Genomic DNA, 22,107 nt, shown 5'->3' with positions numbered 1-22,107 from the left:
TGGAGAAACAGGAAATACATGCATTAGACTTATCTTTGAATCCATCAGTATTTTCAGTACACATGGGGGGGGGGGGGGGAGAGAGAGAGTTTCAAGCATGTTTTATTGTCACCTACATGGAGGTTGGTTTGCTGGCTTTCCAACAGTCCTCCAGGAAACCACAGCCGGAGGTGTTGCTGATTGGTCCCCGTGTCCGTGCAGTGTCATCACACTTTCTGTGCAAACCATTGTCTCATATAGCACGATCATCTGTACAATGGCTAAGGCCAATTCAGTGTGCACCAATAAACTGAAAACAGATACCAAACCCAACTAATAACCTCATGTTTGTTAGAACCATCACTTCTGTCCAGTCAAAATACATTAAAATACCGAGCTGTTTTAATCACAGGCCTTGATCTCTGTTATTACCTCCACCGAGGAGGTTTGGTTTCTGTCCGTTTGTTTTTGGTCTGTCAGTTAGTTAGCAGGTTCAAACAAAAACTACTGGATAGATTTCTATGAAACTTGGTGGAAGGTGTGGGTCAGGGAAGAACCTGGTGCAGACGCAGATCAAGATGTGGATAATAACACATTTTTTTTGCCTTCTTTAAACATTGTGGGATAGAGGGTTTCTTTCAACATTTCTTTTCTTTTCTCTGAGAATAATATATGGATCATGATTAAAAAATCTCGCATACTTCTGTGGGGTTTGTGGCAATTTAATTGAGCCAAACAATGGATCTAGTAAATTGAAATGTGGTTTCATAAGGTGACTGTTGGGCCTTGTACAGTGTTTGTTCTCTGAGTGCCCTCCCAGTTTTCCCTTTGTAAGACACTACAAGCCGATTGTGGCTTTTAGCGAAATCTCTTCAAATCCAGTTGATAGGCACCTTGTCACCACCAAAATCCATATTTGGTCAATGACTAAATACTTGACTGAAGTATTTCTCACCATCAGGTCATAATGTGCTAATAAGCACTTCTTAGATAAGGCTAAATTAAGACAGTAAACGAGGTGAACACTATTCTAGCTTGTCAATGTGAGCATGTTAACATGCCAACATTAGCATTTAGATCAAAGTAGTAGTTTGCTTAAATCCAGCTCTAATACTGATACAATTATGACAGTCTTATATGGGCATAATTATTGTTTATGTAAATTATATGGGCATTAAAGATAATAAAAAAAAGGAAACCACGCACAAACCACACCGAAAGGTTCACGTTTAGCAAGTTAACAACATTATCTTTGTATGAGCACATTTCAAAGTATAATCAGGGTAAAAAGCCAATACTATGCAATAACGTTTACATTAAGTGTATATATGGTGAGGATGACCTCGGCCCTCTTATACAGGCTATGTGGGACATAAATTATTACAGCTTTGCTTTTGATAACAGTGCCTTAACCATGAAGAATCCCAAGGAAAAATGATAAAAGGCCCCAACAACATTAATGTTAACATTGATCTTTAAATGGCCATAAAAACCTATTTTCTTAGAAAGCTTCTCACTAATTGAATCTTACTGGTTCTTCACGAAAACAAACATTTCTCCCGGTGTCACAGCAGTTTTTTTATTACGATGTTTGACTTTTTCTTCGAACAGCTTTACTGCGATTAGTTGGAAAAATGTATTTCTGTGCATCGGTCACATGCAGCATGTGAATCCAAATGTGTTGAAAGAAATGTGGGGTTGTTAACATAAGTTTCCCAGCTACTGTGTGATAAGTGCACAACACAATACTCATTAATACATTTTGTTAAATGCTATAGGTTACCGTTTATGTATCTGAAATGCTTGAACCTTTTTTTGGTGTAAGTTTCAATTTAAGTAGCTGAGGTCTAGTGTACAACTAGTTGTATGTGGTTGAGGAAAGGTGCACATAGTTATGTATAACCCAGTGTCCATTGCATTTCTATATTCTACAAACATTGATATTTTCTACTAATTAAAGCCTTAAATAGCCACAGACACGTAGTTGAATCAACTCACTCAGTCTCAACAAAACTGAACAATATCAGGTTTACAATTGTAAATTTATTGCAGGACTTTTGTATTGGTTTCCTTAATATTGTACAGATGTTCATGCTACTGTGCCCACCCCTGTATTTCAATATGCTACACTGGAACAATTCATTCTCTTACAAATATCCCAAATACCGTGGAAACCAACTATAGAGACCAAAGAGCCTGGGACAGGATCATTCGATACAGATGCTCTTTAAATAAGTCCCTCACAATAATCAAGCTTCCTGTTGATTTGCATGAGAAAGAAGGAAAAAATAAATAAACTTGGGTTATAATAACCATCTGCTTATAGCAATGAAGCTGATTCAGGCAGACATGATCACTATAATTTGTTTCCACTTCACTTGTCTATGAAACTGTTTAATTTTCTTATTTTAAATTAAACATTCTTGTAAAAAAAACATGTCTATTTATCCTCACTAGCATTTCGTCTATCACCAAAGATTTAAAAGGAAAATCTACTCCCAACCAACTGTAGTCCTGACAACAGAGGGAGCAAAGCTATGATTATATTTTGTGCATCATGTGAAGTTTGCAGTTTTATTATATGAAGAGATCATAATTTACCCCCCCATAAACATCTCAAAACATTGTATTAAAAAAATAACAGAAATCAGTTCAAACAGGAGCAGAGCGCCACATGAAGAGAAATATTAGTCAAAAATCCCCTTTCCGGAATTTATTACTTTCATCTATGTAATAATTGCATGAGCGATTCAATACACAACAGCCTGGTTTATCTTTTAAGGGTTAATAAACTGGAATCAGGGACGAGAGCTAGAGTGACAAAAATGTTCATGATATTTTAAACAAAAGCAAAATAGAAGTATCTCGACTAATGGTTTCACATGTTACACTATACTTTTTTGCATGATGCAAATATATAGTAATGTCAGTAAAGTGCAAGTAACTGATATAAACAAAAGCATAAAACACAGGGATGAAAGACGTCATGTGACGTTGTTAAGAGGAATCAAATGTTTGCAAATAAAAAAAAATACAGCATCAATTCTCAAACGTCAAACAGAAACCAATCCGAAACTGCCTCTAAGGGCAACTTCCACACAGCAACATCAGTACAGTAGCTTTGAATAAAAAGGGAGATTCAGAATGAGTTACTCTTCCTTTTTCTCTGGTTCTGGAGCCACTGATGCAGAGCTCGTCTTGGCTGCAGCTTTGCTGTCCTCGCTGGCCTTTTCCTTTTGGTCCTGACTATCGATCTTGGCGTGGTCCTGCTTCACCATTTCTTCCAGCTCCACCTGGAAAGAGTTCAAACCAGAGGGTATTCACCAGGAGTAAAGTAAACAGACACAGGGGAGTGACTGGTGATGATCAGAGAAAACAGCTCTTGCTTTCGGTGAATAAGAAGTGATACCACAGCATGGGCTTGCAACCACAACATCACAAAGGAAGATTAAGACTATGCTGAAATTTCAGTTACATTCATGTGTTAAACTTTTATTACCACTTAAAGGTTCAGTGTGTAGAAATTTGGGGTGACAGTGCACCTCACCCTCCCTTTCCCAACATGAAAGGGAACCTGTGGCATACTTCGGTTGTGATAAAATTTAGATAATTAATTTAGATGAAGCACACAATTCAAAACATCACTAGGATTATTTCATATTCAATTTCTGCCAATAAATCCCTTTCAGCTGAATATTACACACTGAACCTTCAACAAAGGGATTGAATTAGGGCACCGGTCAGACTGAACTGATGTCAGTATTAATGAATCTATGGTTCAAGGCTATTTTTCCTATGACTCTCCTGTATATAGATGATGTGGTAACTTACCTTCCATCCCAGCAGGTCAGCTAGAGCCAAACAGCCTTCATCACATGTACTGATGTGAGCTACGTCTCTGGAGGGAAGAGAACAAGGCCACGATTAGAGCCTGGACTGGGCTCCACAACATTCTTTTCATTTCCAGAACTGATCCACATGCCACTATTGAAACACTGAATGTCAAATGCCATTTAAAATTTTCGTCTTGAACATTTGTACTTTAAAGTTAAAGACATACCCTTAAAATACGATGCATTGTTTTTAAAGATTCTTCATCTGTGATGTGGAAATAGATTCCATGTTTGTGTTTGTTTGCCCAGAAACTGTTGTGACAAATTTCAGCAGTTCCAATTTACCATTTGCTGTAGTGTGCAGTTAGATTTTATTCAAACTTCAAAGTGGTGATACTGGTGCTACTTCTCACTGGTATTTGTCACTGATTTTACTGCTGCAGGTAAATCAATAACTTTACGTTTCAAAGGAATTTGCTGACTTACCATTCAGAGATGACAGGACAGAGCAAATGATTGGCTTATAACTGAGCGACTTAATTTCATTCAGTTAGGAGAACAATTTGAAACAAAAATAAAAAGTAAAGAATCATTATAAATTAACCCTTAGCACCATCTGGTGGTGAAAACATATAGCATAAAATCATTTTACTAGAAAGACTATATTCATGTTTTATTCGAAAAATATTTTGTTTGTTAATGATCAAACACATATAATCTCATTGGACTAGGTCACCTGGCTGGGATTCATCAAATGAAATCTAATATAAGATTTATGTTAGAATGGAAGAATCAAGCTTATATAGTGAAACTGTTCGAGAGAAGACGTAGCAGCGTCTGTGTATCACCTGTACGCCTTGTCTGAGTCAAAGTCCATCCCGCCTCCAAAACCAAGCAACCCAAACAGAGGGTCAGCCTGCACAGAATTTCAATAATCACATTTATAACAGAATAAAAACACCAAAGACAAAGGCAGAAGGGATTACAGGAAGTGGTGTTTGCTCACCTGCCCGGCCTTCTCCATGTTAATGAGCAGTCTGGGACAACTTTTTGAGACCCTAATTGCTCCCCCGAAAAAAGAAAGTAACATGGGGAAACCACAGAAAAATCGGACACATTAACAATTGCTTAGAGTAGACTATATTTGGACAATTCCCCTGAAGATTCTTACAGGAGCAATCTATTATAATTCAAGAATAGAAAACTTGATCTGATGTACCTGCCCACCAGACCTGCAAATGGCTGGACTTGCAGAGAGGTCCCCATGACGATGAGAAGATCACATTGAGGAAAGTCCTGACAGGTGAAGAAACAAAATGAAAAGAGTTCATTTCTGCAGAAATGCGACATTATGTGCCTGAATTCTTTTGAACCAGCACCATGCGCTCACCATCTTCATTGAAGTGAAGAACCGGACAGGCAAACTCTCTCCAAAGAAGACGATATCTGAGGGAAGAGAAGCAATGAACACCGAGGTACAAAGACATTCAGAAATAAGCAGTGTGATGACCCAGTTACCCTGCAGTCATGTTTGTTGAGGTACAATGGTATGCAGACAGGTTGTCAGGTTTTTTAGGGAGAGGAATTAAAAATAAATAATATTGAAAAGGACAAAAGTAAAAAGAAGCAGAGAGACAATGATTAACTAACCTGGTTTGACCAAACTGCTGCACTTGTCACATCTCGGAATGTCATCAGAAAAGATCTTTTCTACAAAGCACAACAAAAAAGTTAAACGTCCCAATTGGGAAAAAAGGTCTCAAATATCCTTTTTTTATGTAACTGCTAACAGAAGTAATAAATACCTTTCATCCAGTCCAGGTTGTATTCCTGACGGCAACAGAAACTGACACAGTGGGATGTGTAAAACGTTCCATGAGCTTCGATTAGATCATCTCCTTCGAGCCCAGCCACTCGCTCCAGTGTGTCGATATTCTGACAGAACAGACACATTTATGTCAACATAGACGAAGTTATTTAATTTTTTTTCTGTTAAATGATGTGTGTTTACCTACCTGTGTGTAGCAGCGTTTCAGGAGCCCCTTGTCCTTTAGCATCTTCATGAAGTAGTGACAGATTGTTGGCTGAACACACAAAAAAGTCAGACAAGACAGGAAGCAAATCAGTTTTCTAAATGACATGACAATCGTGAGCTGGTTATTTGGAAGTGCTTTGTGTACCTTGAACTGTCCTGGGTAAAGCTCCTTGGCCAAGGCAAAGAATGGCTCTGGATGTTTCTGAGACACAAGATGGTAAAAAATATAAAATGTTATGAACTGAAAGCAAAGATCGGATAAGTAATTCCTGTAATTACCATTGGATGACTGTAAGAGAGTATAATGAACAACTAGCCATAGTGGTCAGGCCAACACACATGTGTCAAAAACAAGATTCAAAATGTTCCAACTTCAGAATGAAACTTAAGCTGAATCAGGACATAATTAAAGATTGTGTTTTTCTTCGTTTCATTGACTGTTAGAGCCCTGAGACAGCTGTCATGTGCTGTTCCATGCTTCACACTTTATTAACCCACCTTAAAGTAATCGATCTGGAAGATGGCCTCTGGGTGAGGAAGGTTATATTTCTGCAGGTTTGCATACAGGCCCGTTCCTGGTGAACGGAAATCAGGGATTCCAGCGGCTGGGAAGAGAAAAGGTGTTACAGATTAACAATAAAGTATACATAAATTCATTTAGACACATACGTGCGCGTGTGTGTGTACATATATATAAAGTATACATACTCAAACACATTGCTTTACATTTGAACTGAGTTATTGACTGTTAAATGCATATTTCATAATATTGAAGCTGAGATACTCACATGTGGATATTCCTGCTCCAACCATGCAGAGGATGTTCTTACCTTGTATGGATACAAAGGAACTGTCAAAGTAAATAAATAATAACTGCACTGTGGATGCCGACTTTTATGTCGTGAATCAATCCACCATGGACAGGCTGAGTAGAAGCAAGGAGACTCACATTTGCCACTCTTTATGTATTGAGCCACTCCTTCTAGAGTCAAGTCATCCAGAACTTTTTCAGTTGTGCCGAGGCCCAGAGTGCTTGAGAAAAGGTTACGTAGAAAGTCCACTGACAGGAACAGAGAAGATAATCATCAATACATGACGGAGATTTTTTAACAAAACATGTGGGGAGTGGTGGAGACCAGCAATGGCTCCTAAGAAAACCACAGCCAAATATAACGTTCACAAAACATACAAAATATGTAAATGGAAAAAACTAAGCTCTTAATACTAATATATGAAATAATGCAAAGACTCAACAGCAGCAAAGCTGAATATTATCATTAATTATTTCGTGTTGTTAGCTTCACAGCATGTTACACATGAGCCATGTTCGTGTTTACATACTTTCTGTGTCTCCTGCTGCCTCTTCCCCACTGCTGTCGTCGGATTGGTCCTATAAACAATACAAAATAATGAGTGACAGTATTAATTCAGACACAGTAAAGACGGTTGATGTGTGTTGTGGACATGAGAAGCTCACAGATCACTGCTTTGTTTGGATTTTGTCAAAGCTGGGCGACAGTAGCCCATCAGCTAGTATCCACTTGCTACAGTTAGCTACAGGTAAAAGCTTTCTTGTTTGTTTGTTTTTACCTCTGGTTCCAGTGAAACCTCCTCCTCTTCTTGACTATCAGGGAGTTCTAACAAAACAACAAACAAACAATCAAATACTCCGTCAAACAAACAAGATTCTCAACAAGTATTTGTCCGTGTAAATGTCCGTGTTAGCTTCAAAGCTAGCTGAGGTTGCGCTGTGGACCTGCTGGCAACAGTAAGAAGGTCAGTTTCACATCGGACAGACATATTACCTGATGCATCAGACATTTATCCGTCCACTGAAACCCTTTAACCACAGGGGTCCGAATGACAACTAATGTATTTTCACTAATTAACAAAGTTGTGACCGGTAACGCTAGCTCTCAGCTGGCCCGTCTTGTTGTTGTCCGTCAATTAAAAGGGTCCGGGATGATGTGACACAGTTCCTACGGAGTTTGTAGTTCCTACCGCAGAGAACCACCCCCTGTGCTGTTAACTGTCACATGAATGAACTTATATTCACAGACTCATGATCCATAAACATGGCTAAGACTACAGATGAATAGAGATACTTGCGTCCAATGTTAAGGCAGACAAAGGAGGTGAGAAGTACAAGTAGGGAAGTGTATTCACCTCAAACCTGCTGAACAAACCGTAAGTTTACTGCATCTGTATTTTTAAATTATCAGTGATTCATTTATCCCCTTTCATTCTCTTCTCCAGCTCACTGTGTCTCCGACCTCCGACACCTGAAGGCTCACACTGGATTATGGGCTTTGGTTTGCTCACAGAAGCTTTCACAATGAAGATTCCAAATGCATACAGACACGTTGTGATGGGCGGCTGCATGGTTTCCATTGTGTGACAAACATGCAATATGGATTTACAGGCAATGGTTTCAATACAATCATTGCAACAATACCACATAATCATACATAATCATTTATTTTGTACATTTACAGTCATATTTACACCACAACATATGCAGACTAAGTTTGATTGGCTGGAGAAGGAGAAATCATATTCACAATAGTGCAAACTCTTTATTTGAAATTTACTGGCCAAGGAAACTGTGCTGATCAGACATGCACTGAACTCCAGATAATCTCCTGAAATTAAACAGTGACAATAAGTGGGAACGCAAATGTCTGAGTCAGTTGCTGTTGACAGTCTCCAGATTTTCTGCTGCTAGCCCCCCCGTAAAAACTCTGGATAATGTCCACGTGAGCCCATGTGAGAATTGAGCAGGAAATGATCTGGAGGATTCAGTGCGAGCGAGTGGGCGCGTTGATGACGTTGTGGGAGTGCTGGGTGATACGAGCCAACACTGGTGTCGATGTGCTAAAAACATGTGATCTGCGCGGTGGAATTGATATGTTACATCAGTCCTCCTGCATGGTGCACTTCCCCTCGCCTGAACGCTAGAGACATTTCTGTGTTGTTATCCACGTGTCTGACCAGAGGATCTTCTGCCACCTTGTTCATTTTGGAGAGGCAACATTTGACAAATAACCCAACAAACTTGAGGTAGTCCATTATTTTTCCACGATTTACTGTTTTAAATTTTATATATCCAATTGTGTGTTGTAAAGGTCCAAACAAATTTGAGTCTGTACCTGGTTGACTCTGCAGGATTATGTCGGGATTTGTAAAATTCAACTCTTTCTCTGAGATCAAACTAAATCTGGCCCAGTCCAACCTATCCAGACCCATACCGTCTCTTCTTCTTATGTCAGGTGTTCCCTCTGCACCTAACTTTGTCCTTTTCTGTAAAAGCAGAGCAGTCTCTGAGAATTCAGAAGATAAAAAAAAGTCTTTCTGCATCCAATCGCGTCAGGTCCCTGTCCATGCTCTACCTCTGCTCTTGCATTTGCTCCATCTTCTCCTCCTGACTCAGACTGAGGTTGTAGCCAGACGCTGTGATTTGGCACTGTGGTAACATTTCCTCCAGAAGAATGATGATCAACCCAGGACTCGAAATCCCAGGTAGGGATGAAATGTCCAAACGCTGCAGTCCCCTGCAGAACAGCACACAAAAAAAGGTGTTTAACACAACAGGAGCGTGTTGGTTATAATAACTACGCTTTGTTGTGAGTGTCTGGATGATTACTTGAGATTCCTCAGTGCAGCCAGGCCGCCTGTCGTGATGCGTGGACAGTGAGAGATGTCCAGCTCCTCCAGGGAGTCCTGGAACATGTGGAGCTTGGCCAGAAACCAGTCATCCACTTCAGGACATCCTCGAAAAGACAGAGTCCTCAAAGATCGCTGTCCCTCTAAGGGAAGACAAATCAGATTAAAAACACTGGACTTACATGCTGAAAATCATTAAAATGAATTAACAGTACATGGACATGACCGAGAGAGACAGAGGAAATGAGGTTACGTCAGAATAAATGCAATTATGAGAGGAAAGAATGCTCAGTACCCAGGTTCACCAGTCCTGTGTAGTTGATGACAGAGTAGCTCATGTCGACTTCCTCTAGCGGTGTGTCTTTGTGGTTCAAGAAATCCCAATTGAACTTGCCCCTGTGGTTAGCACGAAACCAGGCTGACAGCCCAACAAACCTGAGCACAGAAGACGATCACATGAAGTTTGAATCAGGCCAGAACATTAAGATATGAAAGTAATGAGTGTGTTATCACATTTGAACTAATTTAAAGCCAGCAGATTGTTTACTCGCTTTCAATCTCTTGAAGCTTGAGTTCCCAAAAGTTAAAAAAAGTATAATAATGGTGAAGGAACCATTGCACAGCTACAAAGACTTTTAATTTAGCTGGTATGCCACAAGTGATATTTCATGTCATTAGTCCAGTTTGAGTTTCTTCATATGATGCATGTCTGATTTTAATATAAAACCCTACAAATATTTGTTAACATGTTTTCTTTTTCAATAGTGTGAAATATTAGCATTGCATGAAATATTGCTTTCAACATTGGAACTCGGAAATCAAGAAATCTGAAGCTGACAGTCTGGACTATGAAAACATTTGATGGCTTATTTCTTAAATTTTCCAGATATGATTAACCGAATAAATCATCTGCCGGTTGACCAGTAATGATAGCAATCATCCCTTTCAGTCCCACATGACTAAATGCTTGATCCTAATCAAGTTACATGAATTTAGTAAATAGAGAAAAAGACAAGTTTAAGCCCATAATCATCAGGATCAGACAGCAGTAGCGATCTTATCCTATTATTTTCAAATACTTTTTATAAAATAATCTCTGTTGTCACCCAGTTATTTACAATTAACAGCTATTTAAACAGAAGAAAAAATATGAATCTTAAGTTTAGAAGAAGCGACATAATACTTACCGAAATCCTCCCTTTAGATTTAAGACATAATACGCTGCTGCAATGTCCGACCCATGAAACCTCTGAGCGTAGCTGTAGTACCTGTGGAAGAAAGTGATGGTCACACCAGCAATATTAACTTGTCACGACCATTAGATCATAGCATTAACCCTAAAGACTTGTTAATTATGAAAATAGCAAACTACATGATTTTAACTGATACATGCACATTCAGATTGTTGGACTAGTGTTTAACAGTTAAACATCTGTTTATTTTGTATTTTGTTTTGTTTGAAGATGACAGATTATGCCCTTTAGAATTAATATCGTAGTTATTTGTTTGTAGTTATCAGAGTTTACGATTTTGTTTTCAAGGTACCAGGTGCCAGGTGATTTTATACATATGGGTAGGTGGGCATATGGCTTTTTGCCAGGGCAGTAGAGACAGTAGACAACACTGTCGTCTGTTTATACGTTTGCTTGCAAACAAAGAAATAAATCCACACCTCAGGTGCCTTAGTGGCTTTTTGATATGGAGTTTTATTCTTTGAGGACAAATCACCACTAGACAGATGTTAAACTAAACAAGTTATATGCATTGTTTATGGTGCACTCAGTTGTGATGACCTTTGGTTTCAGGGCAGTAGGGAACAGTTTTTAACTTGAGCTACCATCAATTAGTCAAATGTGTGTTTGCCAGGTAGCTCACACCTGACAGCTGCACCCACTCTTTGCATTAACGCAGTTTATTCAGGGTTCTACTGAACAACAGTTACAGTCAAGAAGAACCAAGACATCTCTTACGCGTTCTTCCTTTTGATCACCCTCCTCTTCAGCTGAGAGCTCCAGCTCAGGAGCATCTCCATATCATAGAACCTCTGGGTGAGGAAGAGGAGCAGCCTCGTGTGGAGAGGAGGAGGAGACGTCGAGCTCGAGCTCCATGGTCGCCTGGCAACAAGGAGGAGGGCCGACCGCTGGCAACACCTGTGCAGAGACTGAACACGGACACAGTGAGTGGTGTCCTCCAGATGTGCTCAGGTAGAGTCAAGTCAAAGAAACCGCTCCAAACTGAAGCCATTACTGTTACACCGCTGCTAGAAGGTCTGTAAGGTTAGACTAGGAGCACTAACACAACGTTATACACGCACACATGTAGCTAACAGCAGCTAACTTGTGTGAGTTGTATCAGTCCTCAAGGTAAACACTAACCACTAACATGACGTTATAAACTTACACATGTAGCTAACAGCAGCTAACTTGTGTGAGTTGTATCAGTCCTCAAGGTAAACACTAACCACTAACATGGCGTTATAAACTTACACATGTAGCTAACAGCAGCTAACTTGTGTGAGTTGTATCAGTCCTCAAGGTAAACACTAACAACAACACACAGCCGGTCCTCCGACTAACAACCTGTTGTCCTCCATTTTAAAACTTAGCTCACTTTGTCATTCGTGTGCTAAGTGCAGTAGTTAGTCTGTGTTTGAAGGGTGACTTACCATCAAGTGAGCCGACATGACAGTTCTGTTCAACAGCGGGGCGTGAGGGACAAACCCCGTCCTTCCGCTTTTGTCGCAGGTTGTTCTTAAGCCTGTCTACCGCAGGGTGGCGCCCCATGCACGTCCGTCTTGTTGCAGATCCAGATGAACCTTTTGAACGACCCTGACACGCTACCTGAAGTTATTGTAGTGTAAATTAACTTATTACTGAAATATTCTTTAGTATTGAGCTTTTCTGAAGGGACAACTCTGAAGGGATTCTTTCATATATAAATATATGAATCCTGTTTATTTGGAGAAGGGGGGAGTTATAGGAGACGGCAAGGTACAGATGTGAATAGATATAAAGACGAATAGGGGAGATAGACAGTTCAGAGAAACAGGCTGTGAAAGTTGAGGTGAATGGGGGGGGGGGGGGGGGGTGTTTGTGGAAAAAGGTCATGGATGGAGGAAGAAAGATGGAGACAGTGCCAGAGGGAGAGGCATGCTATGAATTCTGTTACGGTGGAGCAGTGGATAGTACTGTGGCCCCACAGCAAGAAGTTTCCGGGTTTGCACATAACTGTATAGAGTTAGCATGTTTGCCCTGTGTATGTGTGGGTTTCCAAGCGTGCATGGTTGTTTGTCTCTATGTGTCTCTATATCATATTCCTCTATCTGTTCCATAATTTAAAGCCCCTACAAGGACCTTTTCATTTATGTTGATTTTGGTGCCTCTGTGGACAAAAGTGGTAACTGCCTCCTGGCGTAAAATCCTTGGCCCTAATAGCATGTGCATTTGTTTCGAAAAAAGCACAGAGCTATTAGTAGGATGCATAGCGATGAAGTTATTTGTCTGTTTGTCGCTGTATGATTGGTATCGTTAATTTGTCTGTTTGGGAAATTCATGTTTTTATGATGATTGGGCAGGACCAGTTTTGGATCTGCCTGATTAGAGTCCCCTGCTACAACGATCACGCCGGCTGGGTGAGCCGTCAGCTGTTATATGATGACATAATGAGGCTTTTCAAGCGCTACCTGAGCTTTACCTTTTGGGGGAATGTATAGTGCCATAATTGTTATTATTGTGAATTTCCTTGGAAGATAAAACGGCCTGCACCATTCTGTGAGGAGCTCTAGATCTGGGCAGCAGTGTTTGTATACTGTCTCCAGGGCTGTGCACCTGCTGTTGTTCACATAAAGACCTCTATATATACAGTCTATGGTAAAGACACACACCTCCTCCTCTGCTCTTCCCGCAGTCCCTTGTTCGGTCCACTCGGTAAACTTTGCAGCCGGCTTCTTTGATCGCAGTGTGATGTTATTGGTCCACCAGGTCTCTGTGATGATAGTCACCTAATGTGGCGTAAATCTCATTCTGATTGCATCCATCTTTATTGTAAGACCCTTGAGCTGGTGAAGAACAGACTCGGAAGGGCTGATCTTTACTGGCTCGCTTCCCACTGCTTCTGTTCCATCTCCCTCCAGTGCCTGCATCTTTTCACTGCCGGTTTGGTATTGCCAGTGGTCTCTGGGGTACGTGGGATCTGCTGGGGATAAAAGAAGTGTTGAAACTGAACTGCCTGGGGAAATGTAAACAGCTTTTCCAGCCTGACTGTCGTAAATCCTTGCATTTGACTTTGCCGTTAATTTGACCTAACCACATACATAGAGAATAGTTTATAGAAAAAGAAGATTTTCTCCATTGCCTAATTTGCTACTGTAGGTAATGAAGAGGCAGACATATTTAATTTAGACAGTCCCATAACCAGTTAAAAACTGCATGTAGGGAGCTGGAGCCTCTTTCAGCTCTATTTTTGGTCTCCACCATGTTTTGAGGAATACACCTGGGTCCACTATGTTCAACAGCTAGTTGCTACCTGTGTTTTGTATGATGCTGCTGTTTCCATGGTTGGAACTCGTTAATCTCAAACTTATCATTTTAAGAATATATTGTCAGTGAGGTTGGCTTCTATTAACAAAGAAACACCCAACATCAATGTAATTATTAGAACAGAAATGCTGATGGGGCTGTAGATTGGAAGGGAAGAAAGAAAGTAACAGTAAATAAATACAAGAAAAGAATCACAAAAACTCAAGTATGTGATTTAGATGTATGCCTCATGAAGCCTCACCAATTTTATTATTGACCTGTTCAGAATTAAATTGTGACAGACTTACCAATGGCTCTTAACAGTTCCCTCAAATAATTAGAATTTTCACAAATAGAATAACTAACTCTGTTTATCTGCCTGTCATTTTGTCAGAAGTGCCTGCCTGAAAGACTTCTGCCAAAAACCACAGAAGGACTCCTGCTGTTATTTGGGTTTAATATTTTGCTGCCTGCTGATTACTTTTCTTGCCTGCGCTTCAAATCAAATCTGTGTGTGTGTGTGGTGGTGGGGTGGGGGGGTGGGGGGGGGGGGGTTCATGTCTCTCAAGCAGGATGCCGTGTCTTGATCAATCAATACACAATTATAATTTAACTAATTCACAGGGGGGTCAGGGGTAAAGAATATGTGCTAAAAAATAAATAACGTATCACTACTGAAGAAATTTCTCTTGTCCGAAGCCTGGAGGAGCTGGTGCCAATCCCAGCGGCCATTGGGTGAGAGGCCGGGTTCACACTGGACAGGTCCTAGTCAGGCTGAAAAAACAGTTGCTTTCAGACATGAATGTGAGCGCAAACATTTTCCTTTTCTGCAGATATTTTCCTGCACATTTTGTGCCAGTTCCCCAGTAGATTGTCTGGAAAATGTCCAAATAAGCCCATATGAGAATACAGAAGGAACCTTTCTGGAAAAAAATTCAAAGTGAGTGAATGGGCGTGTTGACGACGTCTCTAAGACGCAATAGACACAAAACTGGACGAATACAAATAGCCTCTCTCAGGATTAAAAAGAGGAGCCTTACACATGTGTTTGTGCTGTAAATAAGGCTTTTTACAGTAGAATTTTATAAGTCCTGGTGGCATGCTCTACCAAGATGCCACTAATCACCTTCTGCACAGTGTCCTGTGAACACATCTGACCCAGACAGGAGTAATTTATAACTACTAATAATTTATCTTTTGCTGATTTGTGCAAAAGACTATCACCACCTTGAGACAAAATCAAAAGTCTCAAGGTGGTGTACCCTGCAGCATCCATTAGTATTTAACGTCACCAGGTTACAGAACTTTTTTTTTCTGAGCAGAAAAAACAGCTTGAAACACCACCCATCTGACAGCGGCGTTGCTTTTCATCAACAATCATGGCCGCACCACACCCTGCTCTATCACTATAACACACACACACACACACACACACACACACACACACACACAGATGTCCCTGAGCTCACGCACTCACAGGGTGGTTTGACTGACAGTTCACACCTGCTGTTATAAACAATTAACAAATGAGATAACGTCTTGTGCTTCTCCTGAGTTTGCAGAGGATTGGTGGAGAGACGAGGCGGCAGTGGATGGTGAGGCTAACAGTGGGGATACTGACCGTAAGGTTCAGTGGTTTGAGCTCTGGATGTGTTTCCAGTGAGTAGTCCCATACACATATAGAGAACCATAAATGTATGAACCTGTGTCACATGTAAAAGCTGACTGGCCACATAGAAAATACAATGTCCAGAAAGTTGATTACTATGTATTAGGTCCTTTTTATTTGTTAGAAATGCAAAGATGGAAGTGAAGGGATATGGAGCCGGAGCAAATCACATTAGTGGAGGCTTGGTTGAAAGAGCATGTGGACCAATGAAGTAATGAGTAACTGGCGAGGGAATGAATGAGTGAATGAATTGATTAGTAGATGGATGGTGGAATTGATGGATTGTGGATTTATGTTCTCAGACCTAGAGCTTTTGGTGTCTCTCTCTGAAATTCACCTCAGTGTATTATTGATGGGATATTCATTCATAGTGTTTACATGGGGTTTAGTGCTCTGCATTCATATCCCCACATGTGAGTTTACAGTCAAGAATGTTTAATTCAGCCTTAATGGAGTTTTGAAAAGAGAATCGCTTGGTGGATTAAAGTTTGAGGCCATCAAAGCATAGAGTCTGCCAGATTTGCTTACTATTCTTCTATGATTTTAAGAGAAAGTATGTATGAGCAAAAAGTTATAATGCTGCTGCTTTACCACTTACAATATAACTAAAGCTGCTTTCAGACATGCACTGAACTTTGAAAATGTTCCTTAACTTTTTCGGAGGGGCTGTGTGAGAGAAGGAAAAGTTCTGAGTAAGTTGCTCCAGACATTTTCTTGAACCTTTCCTGCAGTAGAATGTCTGGAAAACATCAAAAGTGAGCCCATGTTAGAATGAGGCAGGAAAACCCTTTCACAGTGTGTGTGTTGGGTGTGTTAATAAAATTTCAAATAAGCAATAGACGCAAAAAAAACTAAATGTTACAAATATCTCAGGATGACAAAGAGGAGCCATACATGATGCAAAAAAAGACGTCAACTTGGAAAGAAAATATGATTCGAAGGCTTTTGGTGATAAGGGCCGACGCTGGTGTTAAAAAATGCACAATCTATGCAGCAGAATTTATATGTTGCTGATGCATATATATATATATAAATATATGTTTGTAAGTGTGGATGTAGCCTGTATCATCTTAAAAAAATAAAACAAGAAGTTTATGTGTATTACAAATAATAATGGGTCAAGCTCAGAACCTGAACAATTATTAATAAATGAATTGACAATGAAAACAACCGTCAGTTACATTCCCTAATATGTATAGATGCATCATACTTCTCATTATGTTGGTCTGGCCCCTTGAATCCACCTGAAAATGTATTGCTACATTTATATAAAAATAAAAAATTTCTTCCCACATTCATGTTGGCAGCATTAGACCATTGGGAGTGGAAAGCTTCAACAATTATGGACAGATAATTTTAGCCTGCCTTTGCCAGATGCCTGTCACCACATGTTCACTGAAGAGAAACGACAATTTTGTTTCTCTTAAGCGAGCCAGAGCTGCTTTAACTGCCTTGTTAGTAGATGAAGTTTGAGGTCTCCTAGTAGCTGCTCCCCTGTGGATCCACACTTTTTGCTGTAAGCTGCAGTAAGTGAAGGCTCTGTGGGAAAAGCCATCAGCCATTGATTGTCTCTCTTCTTTTTGGCCCTTCTCCCACCTCTACCCTCTGTCTCTGCAGAGATTTAGCTAAGAGACACATACACACTGTAGCATTCTTGAGGCCGTTAGAGACTGTGAGGGTTGTTTTGTTTTAAGCAGCTCCCATAAGGCCAGCGAAGTCTGTAAATCTCTACAGTCTTGGCAGGCAAGCTGATAGTGGGCGGTCATACATGGGCCAGTTGCTTAATGCTCAAATTGAGGGACAATCCTTGAGAGGGCGAATGGAGGTCAATAAGGGTATAATGAGCAAATCCACAAATTCAGTGATTAAAATTTAAATACACATTTAAATTTAAAAATACACATATATATATATATATACATATATATATATATATATATGTGTATATATATATATATATATATATATATATATATATGTGTGTGTGTATTTAAATTGTATATATATATATATATATAAGTTAGGAGTTTGTGGACTTAAAGTTTCTGCAAACATTCTATACACCTGCTATTGTATTAGTAAATGCAATATCTAATTTATTAGTGTTGTCATGGATGATAATAAAATTCTCTCCGGAAGCTCATGTTACACTAATATATCTTAATTGGCACACACATACACACACACACACACACACACACACACACACACACACACACAGACACACACACACACACACACACACACACACACACACAGACACACACACATACACACACAAACACGCATCTTCTGTAATTAGTTGTGCATACCACCGCTGGACTATTAACTTGATGTGTGTCCTCTTATCTTTTGTACGTTTTGCTCATTATTCAAACACTTTTGTACACCGCATGTCCATGTGTGTGTCTGCACAAGAGCACATAATCATCATCTTGTTATCTCTCTTTTCCACACATCTGTTCTAATTTCCATCGACAGAATTAATTACCATGGTGACGAGCAGCACGCCGAACACCAGCCCATCGCTGTACACGTCGTGCAATTATACAGCACCATTATCTTGATGCAAGGTATCACTCAGAATAGCACATCAGCCAAAAATAGCATAAGCTGAGTGGAGCGTGTCATCAGTTGGGCACTGCATTGACTGGAAAATGCTGATAGAACCAAAAAAATCACTGCTATTCACTCAGATCTGTATGTGTCATTGCATTGAAGAAGATAAGACTCGGCCTCGTGCACATCGATGACATGAACACAAATACCACCAAATGCTGCTGTTTGGAGATCAGTGCTCTCCCATGTGGATGACCCTGAGTGCCGAGCTGTAATTGATGTTGACTGTTTAAAAAATTGGAAAGTGAGCCTGGATTTGCCTCTGAGAGATAAAAGCTGCACCCTACTGCTCCAAAGCCTTTGAACATGCTAATGCACACACACTCATCAAAACTCAGGACGCATGAAGCATCCTGTAAACTTTAAACCTTTCTCTGTTTATTTACTTTAATTAATTAGTGGATTTATATGTGTGTGTGTGTATATATATATACATAAATACTGTATATATATCACATGCAGACACACACATGCATTCACACAAACTCTTTTTCTCTCATCCAGACTCATGAAGCGTCCTTTAAATGTTAAACTGCGCTCTGGCATATATGGCTTCATACTGTATGTATATATGACTGATATATATATATATATCTTTCTGTGTGCATGCACACACGCGGGCACACACACACAAATATATGCTATAAATGTAATTAAAAAAACATTTGTATCCCTGCATCTCTCGTCTCTCTCTCTCTCTCTGTCAGACAGAGACTGTACATACTGTATTCCCATTAGGTTGGAGAGAGTTTTCAAAGTGTCAGATACGTAGCAGCAGATGAATAATGCAGAGGAAATAAAAGGCTTTTTTCTGCACGGCAGCGACATGAGCTATGATACATGGGCTTTGAGTTGTAAACTAACCTCAAAACGTCTGCTTGACTTGCCTTTTCTCTGTATGACTTCTGAGCGACTCCGTGCAGCCAACGATGACATGTTGGATTCATGCACAGTGCAGGCTGCTCATTGTGCGCGACGTGCGTTGTTTTGATGAGTCAGTTGACTTGATTGGAAGTAAACAAAAAGCCTGTATTTTTGCACCATTGTTGTAGGAGTTGTAGGCCTGAGACGGCAATTTGTATCATTTATAAAGCCTCATATTAATGCAGTGCTTTATAATAATATTCATTCAGTGGAGTTTGAAATTATATCATGTTTTTTACATTAATTTCTATTCTGGTCTTTTGTACCAATTCCTTTCTCTTTTTTCTCTTCACACCCAAAGCCATCCTGACCCCCCCCCCCCCCCCCCCAATCAAGAATCAGGGCACAGGCAAGTTAGATTTTTTTGTGCATAAATTCAGCTCATGTTTTATCATTTCCATTCACGTACAGTGCTAATCACTCCTTCTGTCTGTCTTTGTCAGCAGAATATAGATTTTTTGCCTCTGGAGTGTATGTGAGCACACATGGAATTCAAATACATACGTGCACACACACAAGCACATGAATACAGATCAGACAAAAAGGGGAGAAGATTCAAAATGACTCCAAGAATGGGCTGAGCCGCAAACCATACATAATCACTTGCATTTTCAAATTCTGGCTGTTCATTCCTGGTGTCATCAATCACAGGCCTGTCTCTTTACTGGGCCATAGCTTCATTAAACTGATAATAGACTCTGGGCTGCATGTCAACCAAGCAATATCTGCTTCTCTTCAAACTATGATTAAATAACCTCTCCAAGCAGCTGCTCGCACTCCAAGGTGGGTTTCCCTTTACACTGTATCTGATGAATTGCTTTCATTGCTACGAATGGGTTGGCTGTGCATCTCTGCAGCTTTTCTCAGGCATGACTTCAGACATATCCCCAATACCAATAACGCTAATATCATGGTTCGCAATTTGTTTATATATATATATAAATATATATCTATATATATTAACACTTTTTTTGTATCTGTTAAGGCTTATGAGCATTACGTATCACACTCATAGTAATGACTTTTTAAATAATGTGAAAATCCCAAATACAATAACACCAAAATGAAACGTGCTATTGGTGTCAGTGTAAAACAATTTAACTGTTACTAATAATTGCAAAAAAGTGCCATGGGTTGGCTGTGAACTATTACGTGGGTTTCACTTAGGTGCAGAGGTTGACACTGTTGCCTCACAGCAGGAGGGTTTTGCGGATGCTCATCCAGGTTGGGTTCATCGCAGACTGTAGGTGTGAACAGTTGTGTGTCTCTATATGACAGCCCTGTGATACACTAGAAACCTGTTGGGGGTGTGCCTCGGCTCTCGCTTAATGTCGGCTGGGATAGGCTTCAGCTCCCTTGCGACCATTAACAGATAAGTAGTACAGCTAATGGATGTGAACTCTTACATATTTTACCAATCTTCCCTCCTCTCACTTAAATTGAGACTCTTTGCTCATTACGGTTATAAACTGGTTAGTGAAATGACAACCTCCGGTCACAGACAGACACACATTGGGAGGGCTGAACCAAACAGAGATGACCAGAGTAGCAGTAGTAGTTTTTTCTGATGATGAATTAGACTTTGAGGCAACAGACACTATTCTGGGGCTTCTAGTGTAGATGGTAGATATATCAGCCAAGACTTCATCTTCTGTTCAACGTACACTGTTCAGTCCAACGAGTCTTCGCAGGTCGAATGTTTCTCCACACAGGTTCTTTTACTATAGGTCTTTAGGTCCAGACTACATAAAACAGCTATTTGTATATGAATGCAGATGAATTAAAACGCAGATAGCTGATGCATTTCCTGCAGGCAATGCTAAAACGTTATTGGTAAAACTAGGATCAGAGACCAGAAGGCTTCCAACCCCAAAATCTTGTCCCTCGCCAACAGTTTCCATAAATTATTTTTATTAAGGGAGCACATTTCTTTTAGTGTGTCAGTAAACCCAACATTGGCATACAGCAGAGATTTTCACTAAGAACATTAAATCCTTATGAGACTTTTAAGGCTGATTAACAAATATGAATTACTGATACATGTACATGATGTGGCACATTCATGACCCTTGTTTCCCCATTTGAACTAAATAAACCTTACATTGAGGCAAATGTAACAATGTACATTTCTTACTCTCAACTCTGTCCATCATAGAGCCGTAGCTCAATAGCTATTCATAGAAATGATCTAATGTGGCAGTCACCATGTGGAGCTGTCTGATTGGGAGAAGGCTTGAGCCATGTGAGTCTGAACATTTCCCATCACGACCTTGTATCACTCATAATGTGAGTGAGACATCAGCTCCCTAAACGATTCCCCAAACAGACTAAAAAGCAGTGAGATGCTTTTCTCACGGCCTGGAAGTGACGTCACTAAAAGCCCTCTGAGAGGAAACGTGTGATTTCAGGCTTTTTATACAACACTGACTTGATTTGTCAAATCACGACTGCCTCTCTACACTAACAGACCCTTTTCACGGTGTCACAGCTGAACACAGGCGGCAGCAGCTCATACAAATTAATGATGGGTTAAGTGGAATTCACTGTAAATGTTCCGATTAGCAACCACTGACAGTGACTTCGACTATCAATTTCTTCTCCTCATTAACTTCCACAAATCAAAGTAAGTAAGTAATGAGGTGAATTAGCTGCAGCGACTGGTCTGAAAAACAAATGAAGCGGTTTGTACAGCAACAATTGTTAGTTTGAGAATGAATCCGTTCGTTTCGAAGTCATTATTATTGTCATTATCACAGGCCATTAACTCAGCAGTTGTCAGCGTGAGTAACCTTACACCGCCGCCTTTGTGTCGTGTTGCAAACTTTAGCTGCAAATATCTGCTCCACATCGCTCCGGAGTTGTGATTCT

General features: G+C 40.0%; 2 protein-coding genes across 3 annotated transcripts; both read right to left on the bottom strand.

Moving 5' to 3' along the window:
• Window positions 1-2,002: 2,002 nt before the first annotated feature.
• sirt2 (sirtuin 2 (silent mating type information regulation 2, homolog) 2 (S. cerevisiae)) lies at window positions 2,003-7,814 on the bottom strand. The gene is made up of 16 exons (XM_062385973.1): window positions 7,653-7,814; window positions 7,438-7,484; window positions 7,189-7,237; window positions 6,797-6,907; window positions 6,636-6,677; window positions 6,346-6,452; window positions 5,993-6,049; window positions 5,828-5,896; window positions 5,618-5,747; window positions 5,463-5,522; window positions 5,203-5,258; window positions 5,032-5,108; window positions 4,819-4,870; window positions 4,661-4,728; window positions 3,811-3,877; window positions 2,003-3,272 (listed from the first exon to the last, which is right to left on the bottom strand). The coding sequence occupies exons 1-16, from the start codon at window positions 7,666-7,668 to the stop codon at window positions 3,129-3,131; spliced, it is 1,152 nt and encodes a 383-aa protein (XP_062241957.1). The 5' UTR covers window positions 7,669-7,814; the 3' UTR covers window positions 2,003-3,128.
• Window positions 7,815-8,309: 495 nt separating this feature from the next.
• dmac2 (distal membrane arm assembly component 2) lies at window positions 8,310-12,242 on the bottom strand. Of its 2 annotated transcripts, none has more exons than XM_062385974.1 (7): window positions 12,176-12,242; window positions 11,481-11,671; window positions 10,698-10,778; window positions 9,806-9,945; window positions 9,491-9,653; window positions 9,237-9,398; window positions 8,310-9,147 (listed from the first exon to the last, which is right to left on the bottom strand). In XM_062385974.1, exons 1-7 carry the CDS (start codon window positions 12,191-12,193, stop codon window positions 9,132-9,134), a joined length of 771 nt encoding a protein of 256 aa, XP_062241958.1. In that variant the 5' UTR covers window positions 12,194-12,242; the 3' UTR covers window positions 8,310-9,131. The 2 variants fall into 2 exon arrangements, with proteins under 2 accessions (XP_062241958.1, XP_062241959.1); XM_062385975.1 differs by lacking the exon at window positions 12,176-12,242 and adding an exon at window positions 11,825-12,146.
• Window positions 12,243-22,107: the final 9,865 nt, after the last annotated feature.

This window comes from Platichthys flesus, chromosome 4 (assembly GCF_949316205.1).
Source record: "Platichthys flesus chromosome 4, fPlaFle2.1, whole genome shotgun sequence".
Taxonomy (NCBI): domain Eukaryota; kingdom Metazoa; phylum Chordata; class Actinopteri; order Pleuronectiformes; family Pleuronectidae; genus Platichthys; species Platichthys flesus.
Note: the sequence above shows the minus strand (reverse complement) of the source record. Positions and strands in the feature narration are given on the sequence as shown.

Excerpts from the sequence above, each read along its gene's own strand:
- sirt2 (XM_062385973.1), bottom strand. Across the intron at positions 5,523-5,617 it reads CAACCTGGACTGGATGAAAG|AAAAGATCTTTTCTGATGAC; the intron begins GTATTTATTACT and ends TGTGCTTTGTAG. Across the intron at positions 5,109-5,202 it reads TCTTCACTTCAATGAAGATG|GACTTTCCTCAATGTGATCT; the intron begins GTGAGCGCATGG and ends TTCACCTGTCAG.
- dmac2 (XM_062385974.1), bottom strand. Across the intron at positions 10,779-11,480 it reads GTGATCAAAAGGAAGAACGC|GTACTACAGCTACGCTCAGA; the intron begins GTAAGAGATGTC and ends TTTCTTCCACAG. Across the intron at positions 9,399-9,490 it reads GCTGCACTGAGGAATCTCAA|GGGACTGCAGCGTTTGGACA; the intron begins GTAATCATCCAG and ends GCTGTTCTGCAG.